The sequence below is a fragment of the Coregonus clupeaformis genome, chromosome 5, assembly GCF_020615455.1.
Source record: "Coregonus clupeaformis isolate EN_2021a chromosome 5, ASM2061545v1, whole genome shotgun sequence".
NCBI lineage: Eukaryota > Metazoa > Chordata > Actinopteri > Salmoniformes > Salmonidae > Coregonus > Coregonus clupeaformis.
Window position 1 is genome coordinate 21,479,233 of NC_059196.1, and position 23,051 is coordinate 21,502,283.

The following is a 23,051-nucleotide window of genomic DNA, read 5'->3' on the forward strand; positions in this document are numbered from 1 at the left end:
AGATTCTCACACACAGTCCAATTACAGTAAAACAAGACCAACTATATGTGCATATTCCAGAGTAGCTGGTCTCAAGCTTGACTAGCTAATTGATTTGATTTTGATTAGGCTTTGACTGAAACGGTCTAATGCAAATTTGTGGTGTAAGATTTATGTTACCAGTGCTGTAAAATATAGCCTGCTTCATGCGTGAATCACAGTCATGTCACATTATATCATAAGATACATTAACACACACCATTCTGACCTGCAGGATTTAAAATTCCTAACCATAACAAGCCAATGGTTTCCAACATAGACATCATAGGCATCAGCCTCAATGGAAATGACCATGGAAACTCAAATATAAATATTCTCTCTCTCTCTCTCTCTCTCTCTCTCTCTCTCTCTCTCTCTCTCTCTCTATGTCTCCCACTGTTCTGTTTCTAAAGTCTCCCCCCCAGTTTCCCCATATTGTACAGGGGCCTTTTCCTTTAGGAGCAGTAAAGAAGTGATTTCTACTAGGCAGTGAGGGCCAGAGTTTCCCCTTCCATGTCTCTATGTCTGTCTGGCTGTGTGGTCTCAGGCCTTGGTTTATAGGCTGACTAGGTTGACAGGACACAGCGCTTCAACACACAGGCAGGGATCTGGAAGTAATCCTCATTACTTCCTTAAAGGGGCAATCAGGGACTGGTTTTGGTACATCCATTTTTGGACTTTTGCATGAATGACATATAGCCATTAATTCTTGAAGAATATAACTTTTGAGCTTAGTTCAACTGTCAATATAAGTTTGTTTTACTCCATTGATTGTAAAACCACATATCAAAACATGGTTAAAACTATAATTTTGATCTATGCATGGCCAGTCCTTACATCCATGAATTTGCGAGTGGTTACATTTCTTCAGCCCCATCTGTCAGCTGTTTACCAAAATAAGTGGAGGGGCCAGTTTGTTGTTTTTCATATCCCAGATTGCCCCTTTAAAGAGCTAATTTAATATGTGATGTAGCTAGCAGCACACTGGTGGCTGGTGGAGTTTGAGGACTCCCAGTACTCACTATAAACAGAGGCACAACAGGCACAGCACACAACTTAAACCTTCCATCGACAGTGGAAATAGCAGCACAGCCCAGGGTAATATAAAATGACACTTCACTCTGGGCATTGGCGTTTGGTGACTTCAAACCAGGATCCCAATATCTATCTATGTATTTTAAATATGTATGTAAAGGAGAATTCAGAATATAAAAAAATCCCCCTTCAAATTACAAACAGTAAAATAACCCATTTAGATCATGTGAATATTTGGTTGATGTAAACTAAGTGCATTTTGTAAATTGATAAAGATAACTGATTTACGCAATAAGGCACAAGGGGGTGTGATATATGGCCAATATACAGTGGGGAAAAAAAGTATTTAGTCAGCCACAAATTGTGCATGTTCTCCCACTTAAAAAGATGAGAGAGGCCTGTAATTTTCATCATAGGTACACGTCAACTATGACAGACAAAATGAGAAAAGAAAATCCAGAAAATCACATTGTAGGATTTTTAATGAATTTATTTGCAAATTATGGTGGAAAATAAGTATTTGGTCAATAACAAAAGTTTCTCAATACTTTGTTATATACTCTTTGTTGGCAATGACACAGGTCAAATGTTTTCTGTAAGTCTTCACAAGGTTTTCACACACTGTTTCTGGTATTTTGGCCCATTCCTCCATGCAGATCTCCTCTAGAGCAGTGATGTTTTGGGGCTGTTGCTGGGCAACACAGACTTTCAACTCCCTCCAAAGATTTTCTATGGGGTTGAGATCTGGAGACTGGCTAGGCCACTCCAGGACCTTGAAATGCTTCTTACGAAGCCACTCCTTCGTTGCCCGGGCGGTGTGTTTGGGATCATTGTCATGAAAGACCCAGCCACGTTTCATCTTCAATGCCCTTGCTGATGGAAGGAGGTTTTCACTCAAAATCTCACGATACATGGCCCCATTCATTCTTTCCTTTACACGGATCAGTCGTTCTGGTCCCTTTGCAGAAAAACAGCCCCAAAGCATGATGTTTCCACACCCATGCTTCACAGTAGGTATGGTGTTCTTTGGATGCAACTCAGCATTCTTTGTCCTCCAAACACGACGAGTTGACTTTTTACCAAAAAGTTATATTTTGGTTTCATCTGACCATATGACATTCTCCCAATCCTCTTCTGGATCATCCAAATGCACTCTAGCAAACTTCAGACGGGCCTGGACATGTACTGGCTTAAGCAGGGGGACATGTCTGGCACTGCAGGATTTGAGTCCCTGGCGGCGTAGTGTGCTACTGATGGTAGGCTTTGTTACTTTGGTCCCAGCTCTCTGCAGGTCATTCACTAGGTCCCCCCGTGTGGTTCTGGGATTTTTGCTCACCGTTCTTGTGATCATTTTGACCCCACGGGGTGAGATCTTGCGTGGAGCCCCAGATCGAGGGAGATTATCAGTGGTCTTGTATGACTTCCATTTCCTAATAATTGCTCCCACAGTTGATTTCTTCAAACCAAGCTGCTTACCTATTGCAGATTCAGTCTTCCCAGCCTGGTGCAGGTCTACAATTTTGTTTCTGGTGTCCTTTGACAGCTCTTTGGTCTTGGCCATAGTGGAGTTTGGAGTGTGACTGTTTGAGGTTATGGACAGGTGTTTTTATACTGATAACAAGTTCAAACAGGTGCCATTAATACAGGTAACGAGTGGAGGACAGAGGAGCCTCTTAAAGAAGAAGTTACAGGTCTGTGAGAGCCAGAAATATTGCTTGTTTGTAGGTGACCAAATACTTATTTTCCACCATAATTAGTAAATAAATTCATTAAAAATCCTACAATGTGATTTTCTGGAGAAAAAAAATCTCAATTTGTCTGTCATAGTTGACGTGTACCTATGATGAAAATTACAGGCCTCTCTCATCTTTTTAAGTGGGAGAACTTGCACAATTGGTGGCTGACTAAATACTTTTTTCCCCACTGTACCATGGCTAAGGGCTGTTCTTAGGCATGACGCAAAGCGTCGTGCCCGGATACAGCCCTTAGCCATGGTATATTGGCCATATACCACAAACCCCCGAGTATAAATTAATTACCAACGTAATTGGAGCCGTAAAAATAAATGTTTTGTCATACCTGTGCTATACGGTCTGATATACCACGGCTGTCAGGCAATCAGCATTCAGGGCTCGAACAACCCAGTTTATAAAACCCTATAATCCTATAACTGTGTTGGCGGAAGATTACAGAGGTCACCAAATTACTAGAGGTCTGCTGGTCAGACAAAATGGGCTGTGGTGGATGTCATGGTGAAATGTACCTAATCAACTCACACCCTGGCATCAAACATGACATCAGTCTGGCATCTCTGTATCTCTGCCAGCAGCTCAAGGACTAGAGCCATCTGATCAGTTGTTGACCAAATACCACCAGTACTGTGCTACCATCACAAAATGAAACAGTACACTGTATCTCTATGGCCACTACCACCACAGACACACAGCACCACAGACACACAGCACCACAGACACACAGCACCACTGAGACAGCACCAGGGTTGTAGTGCTGCCGGAGCACGGGGGAGCAGCGCTACATCACTTTTTTCAATTTGAGATTACACAGAGCTGGTAAAAATATTTCTGGAAAATTAATTATGATACATTTGAAATAAATTATATTTAATTACCACACCAATTCCATTGAAAACGATAGAATGGCAAACCAAATAAATATGTATAGCAGCGTAGAGGTATCCAACTCGCTGAATGCGCCGCTGAACTGCAGAAACAAGTGGCAAAAGTAGGGTGAGTATTGGGAAGCTCTTTCCTGGTCCATCATGCTCTGTGCTCACTCGCTCACTTTGAGAGGGCCGAATCCGACGTAAGGGATGGATCGACATTTACAGAATGGGTACCTGGAGGAAAATGGGGGAGGGTCATGCTTGATAAATTTCAGTCAAGGGGAGGGTTTAATATCTTTTTAATCTAGTCCATAGGAGGGTAATGTAATTTGTAATTGATGATTTTTGTATATTTCTCAGTGTTTTAGAATTAGTTTTTTATTAGGCTATAGATTGCCCCTCATCTCTGATTCTCTGCTGGGTGCACAATATCAAGCCTATAGGCTATTTAGTGTGGTCTCAATCAAATTATCCATAGTCTATAGGCTACGAAGTGCATGCTCGGAGAAGCACCGAGCAAAGTTATATTTAAAAGAAAATGTACTTCCTTCCTGAGTCTTTTGCGCTGCTGGGATGGTGTAAATAAAACTTGGCTGCATTACACACTGCAATGGATATTCCAAACTTGAGCCCCGGCCTGCTCTGGCTGATCCAACATTTGTTTTGTGCTGCCTAACCAATGGTGTGCTGTGTAAGCCTACAGTGGCAATTCAGGAGGAGAGTCAAAGTTTTTTTGATTATTCCAGAAAATACTATATTATCCAATAGCCTATGTTCTGTTCAGATTTAGAAGGAGAGCGCGAAGATGAACCGGAGGACCGGAGGTCAACTTTGATAGCTTGCTACTACTATAATTGATTTTAATAAAAACAATATGTTTCTTGCCCATGATGTATTTATCAGAGTTATTGACCTCACAATAAGCCAGATTCGAGTAACTTACATTGTGGTGCTGAAACTTGAAGCAGCAGCCACGGCACAACCAATCGAAAATTGACAGCTTATGGTGCTGAAAGTAGGCACATTCGAGTAGGCATAATTCATTTCAACTGTCATTTTAATTAGATTTTACTAACAACAAGAGGGCTTTGTGTTGGAGCCTATTTCTTCCTATTTAAGAAATAAGAGGTAGGCCTACCTGTTTGACAGACGAAATTAGGCTATAGGCTGCTATATCCATAGATTTGTTGGCCAATTCCTCCGCCCACCATGCACTCTTTAAATAGCCTACCTCTATGTCAGTGAAGGACTGTTAAGTTAAAACCAAGACTCGAATTGAGGGGGTATGAGAGGGTATGCCATGGGACTTACTTTTATTCAAGAAAATTGCAAAAATCACAGGCCTACACCTTGTTAGCTTAAGATTTTGAAGAAAATAAAACAGATCTGATTATATAAAGTGATCTATAACAGGGCTTTGGTCCACAATGCTTTATGCTAGAAACAAGCTGTAAAATACATGGGAAAGACGTGACTCAGATGCATATGGGGATATCATTGTTTAGTTTCTTTGACATTCAGAGGCTGAGCTACAACCTTCTGTAGCCAAGGAGACAAATAATGGACTTTGCTTGGGAAGTAATCTAATTCTGTCACTATCAATTGATTAAGCTATTCACTTTCTGTACAATAGAATATGTTTAAACCCAGACAGATTTTAGGGAAACACTTGTGACCTTCTCTCATTGGGTTAAGCCACGGAAGAAGAGTAGCCAGCAGTTAAAGCTTACATTTTTCTGCGTCGGTAGGCCTACTCTGTCTGGGGTGGAAAGGTAGGCTTAACTAATGAAAGTACCATGCTCAGATTCCTAAAGATGTCTCAGATTTAATTATTTGCAAACTGGGACAGTTTATTTGCAAACAGAACACAGTGATTTGGCATTCGAGAAATATGATAAGATGAACACATAGGTACAGTATATGTCACAACTTCCGCCGAGGCTGCCCCCCCTCCTGGTTCGGGCAGGCTTCGGCGTTCGTCGTCACCGGAGTACTAGCTACTGCCGATCCCATTCTCATCACTCCACTTGTCATGTCTTGTCAATCACACACACCAGGTGCTCATTCCCCTAATTAGTATGTGTATAAGTGTTCCCTGTGTTCCCCTTGTCTTTGTGAGTAATTGTTTGTTGTGAGAGCGTGTAGCTCGGTTGAGCTACTATTCACTGTGTTTATGCCAAGGTGGATGTTTTCCCTTGTAATAGTTTTGTTTGACGCTTGGGGCGTTTGATTTATGTAAACGGAATAAACTCTGGACTTCGGTATTTTACCTCCTGCGCCTGACTCCTTCATTCACACCTCGTCACAGTATATCTCTATGTCCATTCTTAGCCTGTAATTTCGGTAATTTGTGTGGTATTTAAAAATATTCTGCTAATATGTAAAATGATGTAGAATTGCATGAAATGTTTATAAAACGCTATTTTTCTCGGACCTGCAAATATGACGATAGATTCATGCAATGTTTTTACTATAAAGGAGATCTTTCCACCCCTACTCTTGTCCACAGTGGTCTGTGAACCCAAAACCTTCTGGCCCGCAGCCCTCTGAGCTATCAAAATTCCTGTGTTGCCATGTAATGCTTACAGGATGAAGAACAGTTTCTAAAACTGCATATCTAAGGCTCTGGTCTGTCCAAGAAGTGAGGGTAAATGGTAGGCATATTCTCTGCTATCCACTTTGTTTTAATTATTATTTTGGGTATAGGGGAGGGTCACTTGTTTTTTCTTTGAGTGTTCAGGGAGGGTTTAGGTAATATATACAGTGGGGAAAAAAAGTATTTAGTCAGCCACCAATTGTGCAAGTTCTCCCACTAAAAAAGATGAGAGAGGCCTGTAATTTTCATCATAGGTACACGTCAACTATGACAGACAAAATGAGAAAAGAAAATCCAGAAAATCACATTGTAGGATTTTTAATGAATTTATTTGCAAATTATGGTGGAAAATAAGTATTTGGTCAATAACAAAAGTTTCTCAATACTTTGTTATATACTCTTTGTTGGCAATGACACAGGTCAAACGTTTTCTGTAAGTCTTCACAAGGTATTCACACACTGTTGCTGGTATTTTGGCCCATTCCTCCATGCAGATCTCCTCTAGAGCAGTGATATTTTGGGGCTGTCGCTGGGCAACACGGATTTCAACTCCCTCCAAAGATTTTCTATGGGGTTGAGATCTGGAGACTGGCTAGGCCACTCCAGGACCTTGAAATGCTTCTTACGAAGCCACTCCTTCGTTGTCCGGGCGGTGTGTTTGGGATCATTGTCATGCTGAAAGACCCAGCCATGTTTCATCTTCAATGCCCTTGCAGATGGAAGGAGGTTTTCACTTAAAATCTCACGATACATGGCACCATTCATTCTTTCCTTTACACGGATCAGTCGTCCTGGTCCCTTTGCAGAAAAACAGCCCCAAAGCATGATGTTTCCACCCCCATGCTTCACAGTAGGTATGGTGTTCTTTGGATGCAACTCAGCATTCTTTGTCCTCCAAACACGACGAGTTGAGTTTTTACCAAAAAGTTCTATTTTGGTTTCATCTGACCATATGACATTCTCCCAATCCTCTTCTGGATCATCCAAATGCACTCTAGCAAACTTCAGACGGGCCTGGACATGTACTGGCTTAAGCAGGGGGACACGTCTGGCACTGCAGGATTTGAGTCCCTGGCGGCGTAGTGTGTTACTGATGGTAGGCTTTGTTACTTTGGTCCCAGCTCTCTGCAGGTCATTCACTAGGTTCCCCCGTGTGGTTCTGGGATTTTTGCTCACCGTTCTTGTTATCATTTTGACCCCATGGGGTGAGATCTTGCGTGGAGCCCCAGATCGAGGGAGATTATCAGTGGTCTTATATGTCTTCCATTTCCTAATAATTGCTCCCACAGTTGATTTCTTCAAACCAAGCTGCTTACCTATTGCAGATTCAGTCTTCCCAGCCTGGTGCAGGTCTACAATTTTGTTTCTGGTGTCCTTTGAGAGCTCTTTGGTCTTGGCCATAGTGGAGTTTGGAGTGTGACTGTTTGAGGTTGTGGACAGGTGTCTTTTATACTGATAACAAGTTCAAACAGGTGCCATTAATACAGGTAACGAGTGGAGGACAGAGGACCCTCTTAAAGAAGAAGTTACAGGTCTGTGAGAGCCAAAAATCTTGCTTGTTTGTAGGTGACCAAATACTTATTTTCCACCATAATTTGCAAATAAATTCATTAAAAATCCTACAATGTGATTTTCTGGATTTTTTTCCTCAATTTGTCTGTCATAATTGATGTGTACCTATGATGAAAATTACAGGCCTCTCTCATCTTTTTAAGTGGGAGAACTTGCACAATTGATGGCTGACTAAATACTTTTTTTCCCCACTGTATTTTGCTGAAGGGAGGGCCATCCATTTTCATTTCAGAGAGGTCCTATTTTATCCATGTAACCCTTATTATACATAACGTTCACTCCCTAACAAGAACAGCCAAAAACTCTATGAGGTGTTGCTAAAACGTCTGTTCTCAAAACAGTTTGTTATGGACTTGGGGCTCATGTACGACACATTTAATGAACTCGCCCTGTCCGAGTGTAGCCTGTCTTGCAAGATCAAATCAAAAAAACATTGTCACATACACATGTTTAGCAGATGTTATTGCGGGTATAGCGAAATGCTTGTGTTTCCAGCTCCAACAGTGCAGTATATCTAACAATTCACAACAATACACACTATACACACAACCTAAAAGTAAAAGAATGGAATTAAGGAATATAGAAATATTAGGAAGAGCAATGTCGGAGTGGCATAGACTAAAATACAGTAGAATAGAATACAGTATATACATATGAGATGAGTAAAGCAAAAATATGTAAACATTATTAAAGTGGCCAGTGATTTCAAGTCTATGTATATGGGGCATCAGCCTCTAAGGTGCAGGGTTACGTAACCGGGTGGAAGTCACCTAGTGATGGCTATTTAACAGTCTGATGGCCTTGAGATAGAAGCTGTTTTTCAGTCTCTCGGTCCCAGCTTTGATGCACCTGTACGGACCTCACCTTCTGGATGATAGCGGGGTGAACAGGCAGTGGCTCGGGTGGTTGTTGTCCTTGATGATCTTTTTGGCCTTCCTGTGACATCGGGTGCTGTTGGTGTCCTGGAGGGCAGGTCGTTGGGCAGACCGCACCACCCTCTGGAGAGCCCTGTGGTTGCGGGCAGTGCAGTTGGCGTACCAGTCAGTGATACAGCCCGACAGGATGCTCTCAATTGTGCATCTGTAAATGTTTGTGAGGGTTTTAGGTGCCAAGCCAAATGTTATTTGTCACATGCGCCGAATACAACAGGTGTAGACCTTACAGTGAAATGCTTACTTACAAGCCCTTAACCAACAATGTAGTTTTAAGAAAAATAAGTGTTAAGTAAAAAATGGATAAGTAAAAATAAAAAAAGCGAGGCTATATACAGGGATTAACCGGTACAGAGTCAATGTGCGGGGGCACAGGTTAGTTGAGGTAATTGAGGTAATATGTACATGTGGTTAGAGGTAAAGTGACTATACATAGATAATAAACAGAGAGTAGCAGCAGCAAAATAGTCGGGGTAGCCATGTGATTAGCTGTTCAGGAGTCTTATGGCTTGGGGGTAGAAGCTGTTAAGAAGCCTTTTGGACCTAGACTTGGTGCTCCGGTACCGCTTGCCGTGCAGTAGCAGAGAAAACAGTCTATGACTAGGGTGGCTGGAGTCTTTGGCAATTCTTAGGGCCTAGAGGTCCTGGATGGCAGGAAGCTTGGCCCCAGTGATGTACTGGGCCGTACGCACTACTCTCTGTAGTGCCTTGCGGTCGGAGGCCGAGCAGTTGCCATACCAGGCGGTGATGCAACCAGTCAAGATGCTCTTAATGGTGCAGCTGTAGAACTTTTTGAGGATCTGAGGACCCATGCCAAATCTTTTCAGTCTCCTGAGTGGGAATAGGCTTTGTTATGCCCTCTTCACGACTGTCTTGGTGTGTTTGGACCATGATAGTTTGTTGGTGATGTGGACACCAAGGAACTTGAAGCTGTCAACCTGCTCCATTACAGCCGTTGTAGCTGAATAGTCACAGTTTTTGTTCTAATGCAGCCAAAACCCAACATCGTGCAACACTAGGTAGGATATATGCTTTGATTGAAACAAATTACAAGAAAGGCTAATAGTTTGTAACGCCATCCGCTCTAATTCGCTCACGAAACAGTAATTCAAGAACATCTAAATGCATATTCCCATGAAACTGATTGAGATCAAATGATTGGCATGCAGATTATTGGCAACGAGGTGCAAAGAAACGCTCAAACTGGACAGTTTTTTCTCCATCTCTACATTCAAAGACTCAATCATAGACACTCTTACTGACACTTGTGGTTGCTTCGAGTGATGTATTGTTGTCTCTACTTTTTTGCCCTTTGTGCTGTACCTAACAATGTTTGTACCATGTTTGTGCTGCTACTGTACCAATTTGTGCTGCTGCCATGTTGTGTTTCTACCGTGTTGTTGTCATGTTGTGTTGCTACCATGCTGTGTTGTCATGTGTTGCTGCCATGTTGTGTTGTTGTCTTAGGTCTCTCTTTATGCAGTGTTGTGGTGTCTCTCTTGTCGTGATGTGTGTTTTGTCCTCTTGGAAGGCCGTCATTGAAAATAAGAATTTGTTCTTAATAGACTTGCCTAGTTAAGTAAAGGTTTGAAGGTTGGAGTTTGGACATTTCACCGGTAAAACTTTAATAATTATCATTCACGATTGACAGTGATGATGGCCTGTTTTGAAATAGGTAAGATAAGACGTTTTTATTGTCATGTACACCAGATAGGTGCAGTGATGTGGTATTTTTGGTATGCTTTTATTCTTTTAGAGGAGGGTGCATTTTATGCATATTATATAATGATATTGCAATTGTTGGTACAAATATAATGTATCTGTCGGTACAAACTTTGATTGAGAAATTATGACATCTTTGAAAAACATGTTTGCGCTCCAGCACCTAAAATAAATAGCACTACACCACTGCACAGCACCACAGACACACAGCACCACAGACACACAGCACCACAGACACACAGCACCACAGACACACATCATCACAGACACACAGCACCACAGACATACATCACCACTGCACAGCACCACAGACACACATCATCACAGACACACAGCACCACAGACATACATCACCACAGACACACATCACCACAGACACACATCACCACAGACACACAGCATCACAGACACACACCACCACAGACACACAGCACCACAGACACATAGCACCACAGACACACAGCATCACAGACACACACCACCACAGACACACAGCACCACAGACACACAGCACCACAGACACACCACACCACAGACACAAATCACCACAGACACACATCACCACAGACACACAGCACCACAGACACACATCATCACAGACACACACCACCACAGACACACACCACCACAGATACACATCACCACAGACACACAGATGGATCCATGGCAGCGTCTTCCCTGCTCAGGCTGTAATGAGACAGTATAACTTTATAGTAGAACCACCACAAAGGCAGATTACAGTGGCAGCGTGGGAAAAAGTAGCCTGATCCCCAGAACTATTTGTACTGTCTTGGCTACTCCTATGCTTTGATCATGTTTGGCGTGGCAATGGCCATAGGAGTTGGCAAGACAGCACAAACAGATCAGGGACCAGGCTAAGAAAAAATGCACGGCGAGGCCAAAAGTCGGACTCTGTCCTCATGTATTTCCCAATAGAAGGCCAGGTACAGTAGTACTGCTCTATGTAAATGAGAGGGGTTATTTGGCATAGGGTCAATTGGAACAAGAGATATGTTCAGACTGGGCAGCGGCCAGTGCCGAAACCAGTGCCAGCCTTTCCCACACACCACTAGGGCTGAAAGGAGGTGTGTCCTACTGCATCTGTTAATCAATCAGAAACGCAGTCAAGCGAGCGCAGCTTTTATCTAAACAAAGACATAAATGATGCTATGCCTGTGTTGTAGTAACTGCTCTTAACATACAAACTGATAGTAAGTGTTGTCATTAGGGCTGTTGCTCTGTGATCTTGCACTTTTCGGTGACAAATTGAGCAATCAACGAGAATCACTAAGTAAACACGGGCATTCCTGCCTGTTTCACGGTTTAGTTGAGCTTATAGGCAATGTTTACAGCACATTGGGAAAGCCCCCTTTACATCCCCCCACATTTATATAGGGTTTTTCCATAACAGCACTGGTGGACCTGTTCTGGGCCATTGACAATGTGTTGTCTACTGACTCCACAGACAGTTTAAACTATCAGCTTTTCAACTATCAGCTCCCTCCCTCTGCTCTCTCTCTCTCAGTGAATGGAAAACAGACCCGTGCCACTGGCATTGCTGAACACCAGCAGTGGTAGCAGGAGTGTGTGTGTGTGTGCGCAAGTGTCTACATGCACTATATACTGTATATGTCTATACACTATCTACAGTATATGTCTGTGTGTGTGTTTGTGTGTTCGTGCGCTCACAGTAACCTGGCTTTGTTTTGGGCTGGGTTCCTAGACCCTAACAACAGGCCTGTGGACTCAGCAGGTGTTCTAATTACCAGTCCTTGGTGTGTGTGCCCCTCTCTCCCACCCCCTCAGGGGGGCGGCCTGGCCCCTGTGTCTCCGGCTTTGATGTGGCACGGACACTCCTCACATGTGGGATGTGAGCTCACTTAACGAATGCAGACGCTCCACAAATGAACAGCTAGACCAGGGTACTGCAATTTGAAATGGTATTTTTTGGTAGGTGGTAAGACAGAGATGAGAGAGAGATCAGACAGAGAGAGAGAGAGAGAGAGAGAGAGAGAGAGAGAGAGAGAGAGAGAGAGAGAGAGAGAGAGAGAGAGAGACACACACACAGAGAAAGACACAGGAAGAGAGAGAGAGGGAATAAAGTTGGCATCCTAGCCATTTTCCTTCCCTCTGTATGTGTGTGAAGCTGCCAGTCCCTAACCAGAGGATGTTTTATCTTGGCTTGCAGTGTGCCCGGACGGGTTTTACGGTCTTGACTGTGGCCAGATGTGCGAGTGCAGGAACGGTGCCCGGTGCAACCACATCACAGGAGCCTGCCTCTGCACCCCTGGTTGGTCGGGACCACACTGCATTCTGGGTATGGAAGACACATCATTAAAACGGGGTGTGAGGGAGCCTCTCTACCAGTCCATCACGGCATCCTCTCTTACTAAATACCATCTCCCATGTGTTCGAGAACAATTATCTGTTTAATGATACCCTGCCAATTCCTTTTTTAGGGATGCATAAGGGGTGGGAGGGGTGCAGGGGGGCTGGTAGGATCCCCTCCAGCATACATTGTTAATTGGGTCAGATTCTGGATAAATACATTCACGTGTTTATAGGGATGCATTTAAAGGAGTTACTTGGCAAAGCTCTTTTAGGACCATCAGTTTTACCCTCGGTACTCTCATGCAAAGTCTCTATCCGCTGCTCCGCAAAGTCTTCATGCAGTTTTAATGAATCTAGTGAAATGCCCTCTTAAAGTTCAGACTATGTCATTCTCAAGTCTTATTCGAGAGGGCCTGGTCTCCCCAAAGCATGTTTTGTGGTCCTGATGACCCGCAGCCAAGAGTCAGCCCAAACCCACTTGTGTGACTTAATGACATGTTACTGTCGTTAGGTGGTTTCCCATCTCTCTCTCGTTACTCAAATGTCATTTCATTTCAGACATTGATCATTAGCGACTAGTTCAGATAGGTCAAATAAATGTGCTCTATACAAACGCGCAAACATATGGATTTGGCCATATCTCAAGCAAGAAATACAAGACAAGTACATTTAAGCCATATCTTTCCATAGAGCAGATATGTTTGTGCTTTAGTCAACCGCTCCATCGTGTCCCTTGTCATTCTTATGCATATGTTTGACAATGAATGACTAAAGGAATTGAATAAACCACATACAGATGTAGGATCTTACTTTCCCTTACATCTTTCGTAAGGGAAAATCAAGTGGAAATTCCAAACTTTAACTCAAATTCACTAAGTTTTAAATTTGATCACCCTGTTGAAGGATTACATTCTTGCAGCGCAGGACATTTAAAACTTGCAGTGTGTTTGAGGATTTAAACATTTTCGCTTTGAAATTTCAGACTTGACATTCCTTACAGAAATGTCCATTAATTATAATCACATAATTCACATTTCATGTTGCTGCAGGATTATTTTCCTGCTGTAGCAAACTGGCTCAAATTAAGATCCTACATCTGTATATCTGTGTCCAGACTACCATTAGAGCAGACCACTTCATGTTGAGTGCTATAAAATGCGGACTTGTATTTAAATATATGACTGTGTATCCTGTCCTGTGTGGGAGGCAGCCTGCCCTGAGGGTGGTTTTGGGGAGAACTGCAGCCGGAGCTGTGAGTGTCAGAACGGAGCCACCTGTGACCACGTCAGCGGCCGCTGCAGCTGTGGAGCCGGATGGACCGGAGCCAGCTGCCAAGAGGGTGAGTGGCTCATCGGTCAACCTAGTATATGGCCCAGTCTGACATTAAACAAACCTTAAACTAACATTAACCTAACCTTAACCTAACATTAACCTAACACATCAGGAGCTCTGCATGGAACTGAAATCTCTCTTCTACCAGAATATCTTTACAGTGGGGGAAAAAAGTATTTAGTCAGCCACCAATTGTGCAAGTTCTCCCACTTAAAAAGATGAGAGAGGCCTGTAATTTTCATCATAGGTACACGTCAACTATGACAGACAAAATGAGAAAAAGAAATCCAGAAAATCACATTGTAGGATTTTTAATGAATTAATTTGCAAATTATGGTGGAAAATAAGTATTTGGTCACCTACAAACAAGCAAGATTTCTGGCTCTCACAGACCTGTAACTTCTTCTTTAAGAGGCTCCTCTGTCCTCCACTCGTTACCTGTATTAATGGCACCTGTTTGAACTTGTTATCAGTATAAAAGACACCTGTCCACAACCTCAAACAGTCACACTCCAAACTCCACTATGGCCAAGACCAAAGAGCTGTCAAAGGACACCAGAAACAAAATTGTAGACCTGCACCAGGCTGGGAAGACTGAATCTGCAATAGGTAAGCAGCTTGGTTTGAAGAAATCAACTGTGGGAGCAATTATTAGGAAATGGAAGACATACAAGACCACTGATAATCTCCCTCGATCTGGGGCTCCACGCAAGATCTCACCCCGTGGGGTCAAAATGATCACAAGAACGGTGAGCAAAAACCACACGGGGGGACCTAGTGAATGACCTGCAGAGAGCTGGGACCAAAGTAACAAAGCCTACCATCAGTAACACACTACGCCGCCAGGGACTCAAATCCTGCAGTGCCAGACGTGTCCCCCTGCTTAAGCCAGTACATGTCCAGGCCTGTCTGAAGTTTGCTAGAGTGCATTTGGATGATCCAGAAGAGGATTGGAAGAATGTCATATGGTCAGATGAAACCAAAATAGAACTTTTTGGTAAAAACTAAACTCGTCGTGTTTGGAGGACAAAGAATGCTGAGTTGCATCCAAAGAACACCATACCTACTGTGAAGCATGGGGGTGGAAACATCATGCTTTGGGGCTGTTTTTCTGCAAAGGGACCAGGACGACTGATCCGTGTAAAGGAAAGAATGAATGGGGCCATGTATCGTGAGAGTTTGAGTGAAAACCTCCTTCCATCAGCAAGGGCATTGAAGATGAAACGTGGCTGGGTCTTTCAGCATGACAATGATCCCAAACACACCGCCCGGGCAACGAAGGAGTGGCTTCGTAAGAAGCATTTCAAGGTCCTGGTGTGGCCTAGCCAGTCTCCAGATCTCAACCCCATAGAAAATCTTTGGAGGGAGTTGAAAGTCCGTGTTGCCCAGCGACAGCCCCAAAACATCACTGCTCTAGAGGAGATATGCATGGAGGAATGGGCCAAAATACCAGCAACAGTGTGTGAAAACCTGGTGAAGACTTACAGAAAACGTTTGACCTGTGTCATTGCCAACAAAGGGTATATAACAAAGTATTGAGAAACTTTTGTTATTGACCAAATACTTATTTTCCACCATAATTTGCAAATAAATTCATGAAAAATCCTACAATGTGATTTTCTGGAGAAAAAAAATCTCATTTTGTCTGTCATAGTTGACGTGTACCTATGATGAAAATTACAGGCCTCTCTCATCTTTTTAAGTGGGAGAACTTGCACAATTGGTGGCTGACTAAATACTTTTTTTCCCCACTGTACGTAAAAAAATCCCTAAAACAGCAAATGATGGGTGATTATTTTGATTTATTCAAATTATGATGAAATATCACAACAGTCTGTGAGTGTATGAATACACCAGTGGAGGGTCCTCAGAGGAGGAAGGGGAGGACCATCCTCCTCAGTGAATTTCATAAAAATAAATGTTTTACAACATTAAAAAAGTTATCCTTTTTAGATAAAACCATACTAAAGCATAAGCTACAGCTAGCTAGAACTGCAGTGCATAAAATGTGGTGAGTAGTTGACTCAAAGAGAGAAAATGAAAATAGTTGAACAGTTTTGAACAAATGAATTTCTTCCTAAATGAAGGAGAAGCAAGAGAGAAATAGAGAGAGAACGATTTAGTTTTCTTTCACTTTCAGTTTCACTTAATTAGCTATCAAATGCAGCTAGCTAGTTTAGCCTACTCAAACACCCTACTCAAACAGAGGGATGCTATGTTAGCCAGCTGGCTATGACTATCCAACACAACACTGGAACTCTTCCAAGTCAAGGTAAGCTTTTGGTTTGACTAATTTATTGCCATAGGGGCCCGCTGGTGTAACTGCTTACTGACTGTACACTGTAACGTTACTGCATGATTGTAGCTGGTTTACTAACGCGTTAGTTCTATTAGCTATGCTGACTATGACGTTACTTTAGCTACACATGATGTAGGCTGTATGTAGCGGTTTGGCTTGGAAAAGGTTTTTTCGCCTGGTCACAAACAGCTGATGTGTTTTGCATTGAAGTCCGCAAGCGAAGGGAAGAGGTGAAAGGAGGAGAGCACATAATGTAGATGTGAGAAGGAATACAACGTGGCTGCTATGAAACTGTGAACTGTGTTTACGTGTGATCAGGGGTGTATTCATTCCGCCGATTCTGTTGAAAAACATTTCTTAAACAGAGGCAAACGGAACAAAACGGGGATAAACATACCTGCATTTGTCCAATAGAAACTCTTGTTTGCAATTGTTGGACTAATGATTACACCCAATATCAGCTAGATGCAGGCAAGAGTGTGCAAGGCGGTATTGAATGTCACTGTCTGTCCATGTGTCACTGTCTGTCACATCAAATTTGTCTCTCGACCTGTGTGCACCTACATTGTAAACTTTCATTCATAGGCTAGGTTGTAGCAACCTCATGATGGGTATAGGGAAAATTCTAGTATCATGTAGTATTCTAAACCTATCGCTATTACATTGAACTGAGTGAATGGAATATGAATCCATAATGCTGTAATAGAAGTAAGGCCATGCTCATGAAAAAAAAAATTGTCCTCCCTCATCTGAAACGGCACTGACCGCCACTGAAATACATGGTTTATTGTATGTGTGTTTGGTCTGTGTAAGTTTTAGAACATAAAGTCAGTGCAGCCTAACTGAATCCAAATCGTAATTTCTATCTGTCTGAATTGTATTGAACAATGACATCCTCTTATTAAACTTGTGTGTGTGTGTGTGTGTTACTGTGTTCAGCCTGTTCTGCTGGGAGGTATGGAGAGGACTGTTCCCAGCTGTGTCTGTGCCAGCATGGAGGCTTTTGTGACAGGGTGACTGGCCAGTGTTCCTGCCCCAGAGGGTGGACCGGAGCAGCCTGCGAGCTGGGTGAGTCCCCCCTCTGTCCCTGTAGGTCAAATCAACCACAGGAGTGAGGGCGTTCATAGCTGTACTCACCTTGGTCCAAATCTAACCTGGGATTGAATTATTGTGCAAAACTCCCTTTGACATCATTGCATGATTTACTAGAAAGCCAGAGTCAGGAACATGGATTCCTGGTTAGGATTCAGCTCATTGTGTGGTGGATTTATTGTGTGATCTGAGGCCTCTGTTCTCTGCCTCTCCTAGACTGTGGGGAGGGGCACTATGGAGAGGGGTGCACACAAACCTGCAGCTGTCAGAACGGAGGGGCGTGTGACAGAGTGACTGGGGGGTGTAGCTGTCCCCCTGGCTGGACTGGAGAGCACTGTCAGACAGGTGACCTGTGACATCACTGCTTCCAAATGCAAGGGGTGCATCCCAATAGTTTAGACTGGGTTCCTACCTCATCTGTTTGGATAGGTGAAAGCAATCTGTCAGAAGCCAATGTAGAGATATGCTTTCTGCTACCCTGTTCTTGCAGATCAGTGTTGATGAAGGAAAGGAGTTGAGGAAAGAAAGCCACTAATGACTATTGAGATATACCCAAATGAGTCTTTCCTCCTCCTTTCACGTTTCTGTCTTTAAGGAGAGAGCAGTTGGGTCATGTTCTGAAGGGAGAAAACGTTTTGAAATATAATTAAATGGGAAAGTCCTACCTGTACTTGTCCAATAAGAACACAGATTTTCGTTTTCAGACCGTTTCTAAAACGTATTGCTACGTTGTGCCCTACTGAACACCACCCATGTGTCTGTGCTGCAGCCTGCCCAGACGGTCTCCATGGAGAAGGGTGTGAGCAGAGGTGTCAGTGTGACCACGGGACAAGCTGCCACCACGTGACGGGCAGGTGTGAATGTCACCCAGGATGGAGAGGGGCCCGATGCGACAAACGTGAGTGTGACTTGACAGGGGCCGGAAAGGGCCACTTTGGAAAAAAGACATGATCAAATCATGCATACTTAATTTATACTATGAGAGGTCAATTACTGTATAAAAAAATTGACATTCATTTTGAAAATCCATCCATGTTTTATTTGAATACATACCTGGGACTAAGATAGATACATTCACTTTGCGGTTAAATCATGAATTGTCATTATAAGGAGGGTTCATCTTTATTTAAACAAGAAAGTTGTACACACAACAACAATTGTCACTGTTTAAAGTGAATATTCCTTAGTTAGTGATTAATGTGTGTCTGATGTGCCCCAGCCTGCCTGCCTGGGGTCTACGGTGCTTCCTGCGCCCAGCAGTGCCAGTGTCAGTCTGGGGTGTCCTGCCACCACATTACTGGGACATGTGGCTGCCCTGCTGGTCTCACTGGGAATGGCTGTGAGGAGAGTAAGAGCACATCTCTACCACTTACCACCATCTCTTTAAACACACACATGCTCACACACACACACACCATCCCCCCCGCTCCTCTCCCCCACTCCCTTCTTTCCCTCACACACTCAGCAGACATCTGATAAACGTTACAATCGGGTTGCCAAGTAAAACAGGAGACATTGTTTTTGTTTCCTGGGTGGATAAGGGCTTTTGGAAGGCATACATGCATAATGACAGCGCTGTAATTGCCTCTTTAGTCTGGAGTCGTTTCTTATCTGTCCTACACGCTGCATCAGTAAGTGCTGTGGTTTCAGCCGAGAGAGAGAGAGAGAGAGGGAGAGAAAAAACATGTTTGTTTCATAGATTTATCTTCCCTTGTGTGAGTATCTGAGTGTCTGTGAACTACTGCATTGTCTGAGTGTGAATGGGTATTTGAATGTGAGTGAGTGCTTACATTATATTATGTCTGCATAGAGATTGGGTTTGGAAATCCATGTACAAGCATACACACACCATGTTGCAATGTAATCCAGATAATGTTGAGTGTTTTAGTGTGTGCGTGCGTGCATCTATGCCCATCTTCTCCAGTCCTTATTGTACATGCTTGTGTCTCCTGCAGCGTGTCCATCAGGTGTGTTCGGACTTTACTGTAGCCAGATGTGCCAGTGTTCTGGGGACCATGAGCAGTGTCACCCTGTCACTGGAAGGTGTGCCTGTCTACCTGGTTACTACGGCCACCGTTGTGAACTCAGTAAGTAGTGACTACTGTTGGGTAGTCTGCTGCTGTGAACAGATTTTTGTTTTAAATGATTCTATGGTTTCAACAATGGAATCGCAGTGCACTACGCAAAGACTGACTTTGAATAAGTGTACTGTCTGTCTGTGTCTGTCTCTTTCTCGATTTCTCTCTCTCTCCTCTCTCCCTCTCCGTTTCTCCATGCAGGACAGGCTAAAAATGGGCCGGGTTCATTTATGGTTGTGGTAACCGTAAACTCTGATTTGTGATTATTTTGTATTTTGATCCATTAATATTAGTATTTTCACAAAGTACAAATTAAAATGTCCAAAAGTTGATACAAATGTATATTTTTGTTAGTTTATCATACCAACTACATTGAAATACACATAATTTAAAAGCCCGTTTCATAAAGAATGTTACAAACTGGACAATATGCAGTAACTTACCTTGAAGAGATGGTGATTGGGTCTAAATTGGTATTTAAAAGTGAATGTCCTTGTCTTTAACTGCCATTTCCCGAAAATCAGACTCTTCCCACTAGCCAACACATTTTTCTTAGCTTCAGAAGCATCTTCATTCACCACATTTTGTGTGGTTATCCTTAGACATAATCTCCAGACGTATACAGTGCCTTCAGAAAGTATTTACACCCCTTGACTTTCTCCAAATTTTGTTGTGTTACAAGGTGCGATTAAAGCTAACAAGACTACCAAGCTAACTAGCTAGCTAGCTCACTCGCAAGACTAGCCAAGTTATCTGCATTGTTGCTTGCATGCGATTGGCTGTGGTCTTGGGGTGGCACACAGCCTGGGAGACAGAGCTGCCTGTCAGGCATTGTTCAGAGCTTAAATGCCCAATGAGGGCTTAGATGCCCCACAAGCTCTTAGCTCAAGGTAAGGGACATTTAGCTTGCTAACATTATAATTTGTAAACTGATAATGAGCTCCAAACACAAATGAAAGCATGATGTTAGCATGAAATCTACCATCCCTTAGTGTAGCAATCAATAAAAACATACAGTGCCTTCAGAAAGTATTCAAACGATCTCCACAAAATACTCTGTAATGTCAAAGTGGAAGAAAAATTCTAACATTTAAAAAAAGATTATGAAAATAAAACACTAATACATCTTGATTACATAGGTATTCAACCCCTGAGTCAATACATGTTAGAATCACATTTGCCAGTGATTACAGCTGTGAGTTTTTCTGGGTAAGTCTAAACGCTTTGCACACCTGGATTGTACAATATTTGCACATTATTCTTTTAAAAATTCTTCAAGCTCTGTCAATTTGGTTGTTGATCATTGCTCATTTCGCTTGTTTGCAATGTATGCTGTTTAAACGCAGTGCCAAACATTGGGATGCTGGACACAAGCCGGGATGATGAGTGCAATCTAGATGAGATAGTCGATGTGTCAGCAGTGGGCACAGAAAATAACATGTTTGACTGTTTCAATCGGAGAGGACTTCACTTTATCCATGTGAACTCACGGAGCCTGCTGCCGAAATTAGAGGAATTAAAACTCCTCGCTTTCTAACACTCGGCCTGCAGTAGTTGCTGTGACTGAGACATGGCTCGATGGGTCAATTGAGGACAATGAGGTTGAGCTACCGGATTATAGCATTCATAGAATTGACCGAAACCGAAACGGTGGCTGCTTGTGTGTTTTTACTAGGAATTATATGCATTTTAACCCTTGTTCAGATCTGAAAATGGATGGACTTGAGGTTGCATGGGTAGATATACTTCTTCCTAAATGTCATCCTATACTTGTTGGTGTGTGCTATTGGCCTCCTAAGCAGAATAATTTATATGATTTACTTGAATCGAATTGCTGTGATCACAATGTATTTGCTGATAAGGAATGTATTCCGCCGACTGAAACAACTGATTGTTGAGCCAACCCGGGTGTGTATTGACAGTAAATCAACTTTGGATTTGATTATTGTATCAGACCACGAGAACGTCTGTCAGTCAGGAGTCTTAAATATTGGTTTTAGTGATCATATGGTAACCTACTGAACCCGTAAGAAATCCAAAATGCTACTTGAGCCATGTAATACCTACATGAATATACAGCCTATGAAACAATACTCAAAGGAACGTTTTGCAGAAGTGCTTGGAAATTTGGTCTCATGTACTAAACTGTGATGATGCTGATCAAGCTTGGTTTCTGTCTGCACTTGACTCTCTGGCTCCGATTAAACAAATTCGAATCAAACAGCGGTCAGGAAAATGGATTACTTCTGAGATCTTAGACCTTATAAGGAAAAGGGATCGCTTCCTGGACAAATTCAAAAGGACAAATCTACAACAAGATTATGATGGTTATATTAACTGTAGAAACCAGGCAAGATACAAAATGGATAAGGCCAAATTCCAACATTACATAGAATCTGTTAATGACAACTTACATCAGCCTTGTAAACTGTGGAACATTTTAAAGGACAATGGCTCAAAGAATCCCATAAGGTAAAATCCTGTAGTATTGGCCTGGATATTGATGATGTTTTATGCTATGACCAGGCAAAGGTTGCAAATTATTTTACCAATTTTTTTACCACTATAGCCTCATCTCTGGTTAAGAAGTTACCGACCTGCTTTGGACACTATGGCCAGTCTTTCATTAACAACTTTTACCATAGCAAAGGTATCACAAATGATTTGTTTGAGCTGTGCATGGTAACAGAGGACAAAGTTTTCTACTATGCTTAATGAGCACAAACAAAGCAACTGGGCTGGATAACCTTTCCTGCAAGATTCATAAAGGATAGTGCTTGTGTCACTGCTAAAATGCTAACGCATATTGTAAACCTTTCTATTAGTAGTGGTACATTTCCCAATGATCTCAAAACAGCCAGGGTGGTTCCGCTCCACAAGAAGAGCGGTAAAACAAATGTAGGAAACTACAGGCCTGTGTTGATCCTCAGCACCTTATCCAAAGTTGTTGAAAGATTAGTTTTGAATCAACTTGAAGGATACCTTCTCGAGCACAAACTTCTTTATGAACTCCAATCTGGCTTTAGAACAGCTCATTCCACTGATACTTGCCTTATCCACCTTTTTGACCACATCAAGCAGGAAAGTGAGAAGGGGAACTATACAGGTATGGTCATGTTAGACTTGCAGAAAGCTTTTGACATTGTGGACCATGATATTCTCCTGATGAAACTGAAATGCATGGGTCTAAATGATGTAGCAGTGAATTGGTTTAGGTCTTATCTGACCAACAGAACACAAATATGTAATGTTGGTGATGCTCTGTCAGAGGCCAAATAAATATCCTGTGGAGTACCGCAGGGATACATTTTAGGGCCTCTCTTATTTCTTATATACGTTAATGATATGCCAGATACAGTAAAGCGCAAACTCCTGCTTTATCCTGATGACTCAGCCATACTGGTATCAGGGAAGGACACAG

At 42.6% G+C, this 23,051-nt stretch overlaps 1 protein-coding gene across 1 annotated transcript in view; it reads left to right on the plus strand.

Annotated features, from left to right (window-relative positions):
• LOC121564815 (multiple epidermal growth factor-like domains protein 6) overlaps positions 1 to 23,051 on the plus strand; it is a 97,695-nt gene that overhangs the window by 65,147 nt on the left and 9,497 nt on the right. Inside the window, exons 24-30 of the mRNA XM_041875892.1 lie at positions 12,687 to 12,815; positions 14,040 to 14,168; positions 17,400 to 17,528; positions 17,769 to 17,897; positions 18,322 to 18,450; positions 18,772 to 18,900; positions 19,508 to 19,639. Coding sequence (XP_041731826.1) covers positions 12,687 to 12,815; positions 14,040 to 14,168; positions 17,400 to 17,528; positions 17,769 to 17,897; positions 18,322 to 18,450; positions 18,772 to 18,900; positions 19,508 to 19,639 — 906 coding nt within the window. The remainder of the gene's footprint in view (positions 1 to 12,686; positions 12,816 to 14,039; positions 14,169 to 17,399; positions 17,529 to 17,768; positions 17,898 to 18,321; positions 18,451 to 18,771; positions 18,901 to 19,507; positions 19,640 to 23,051) is intronic.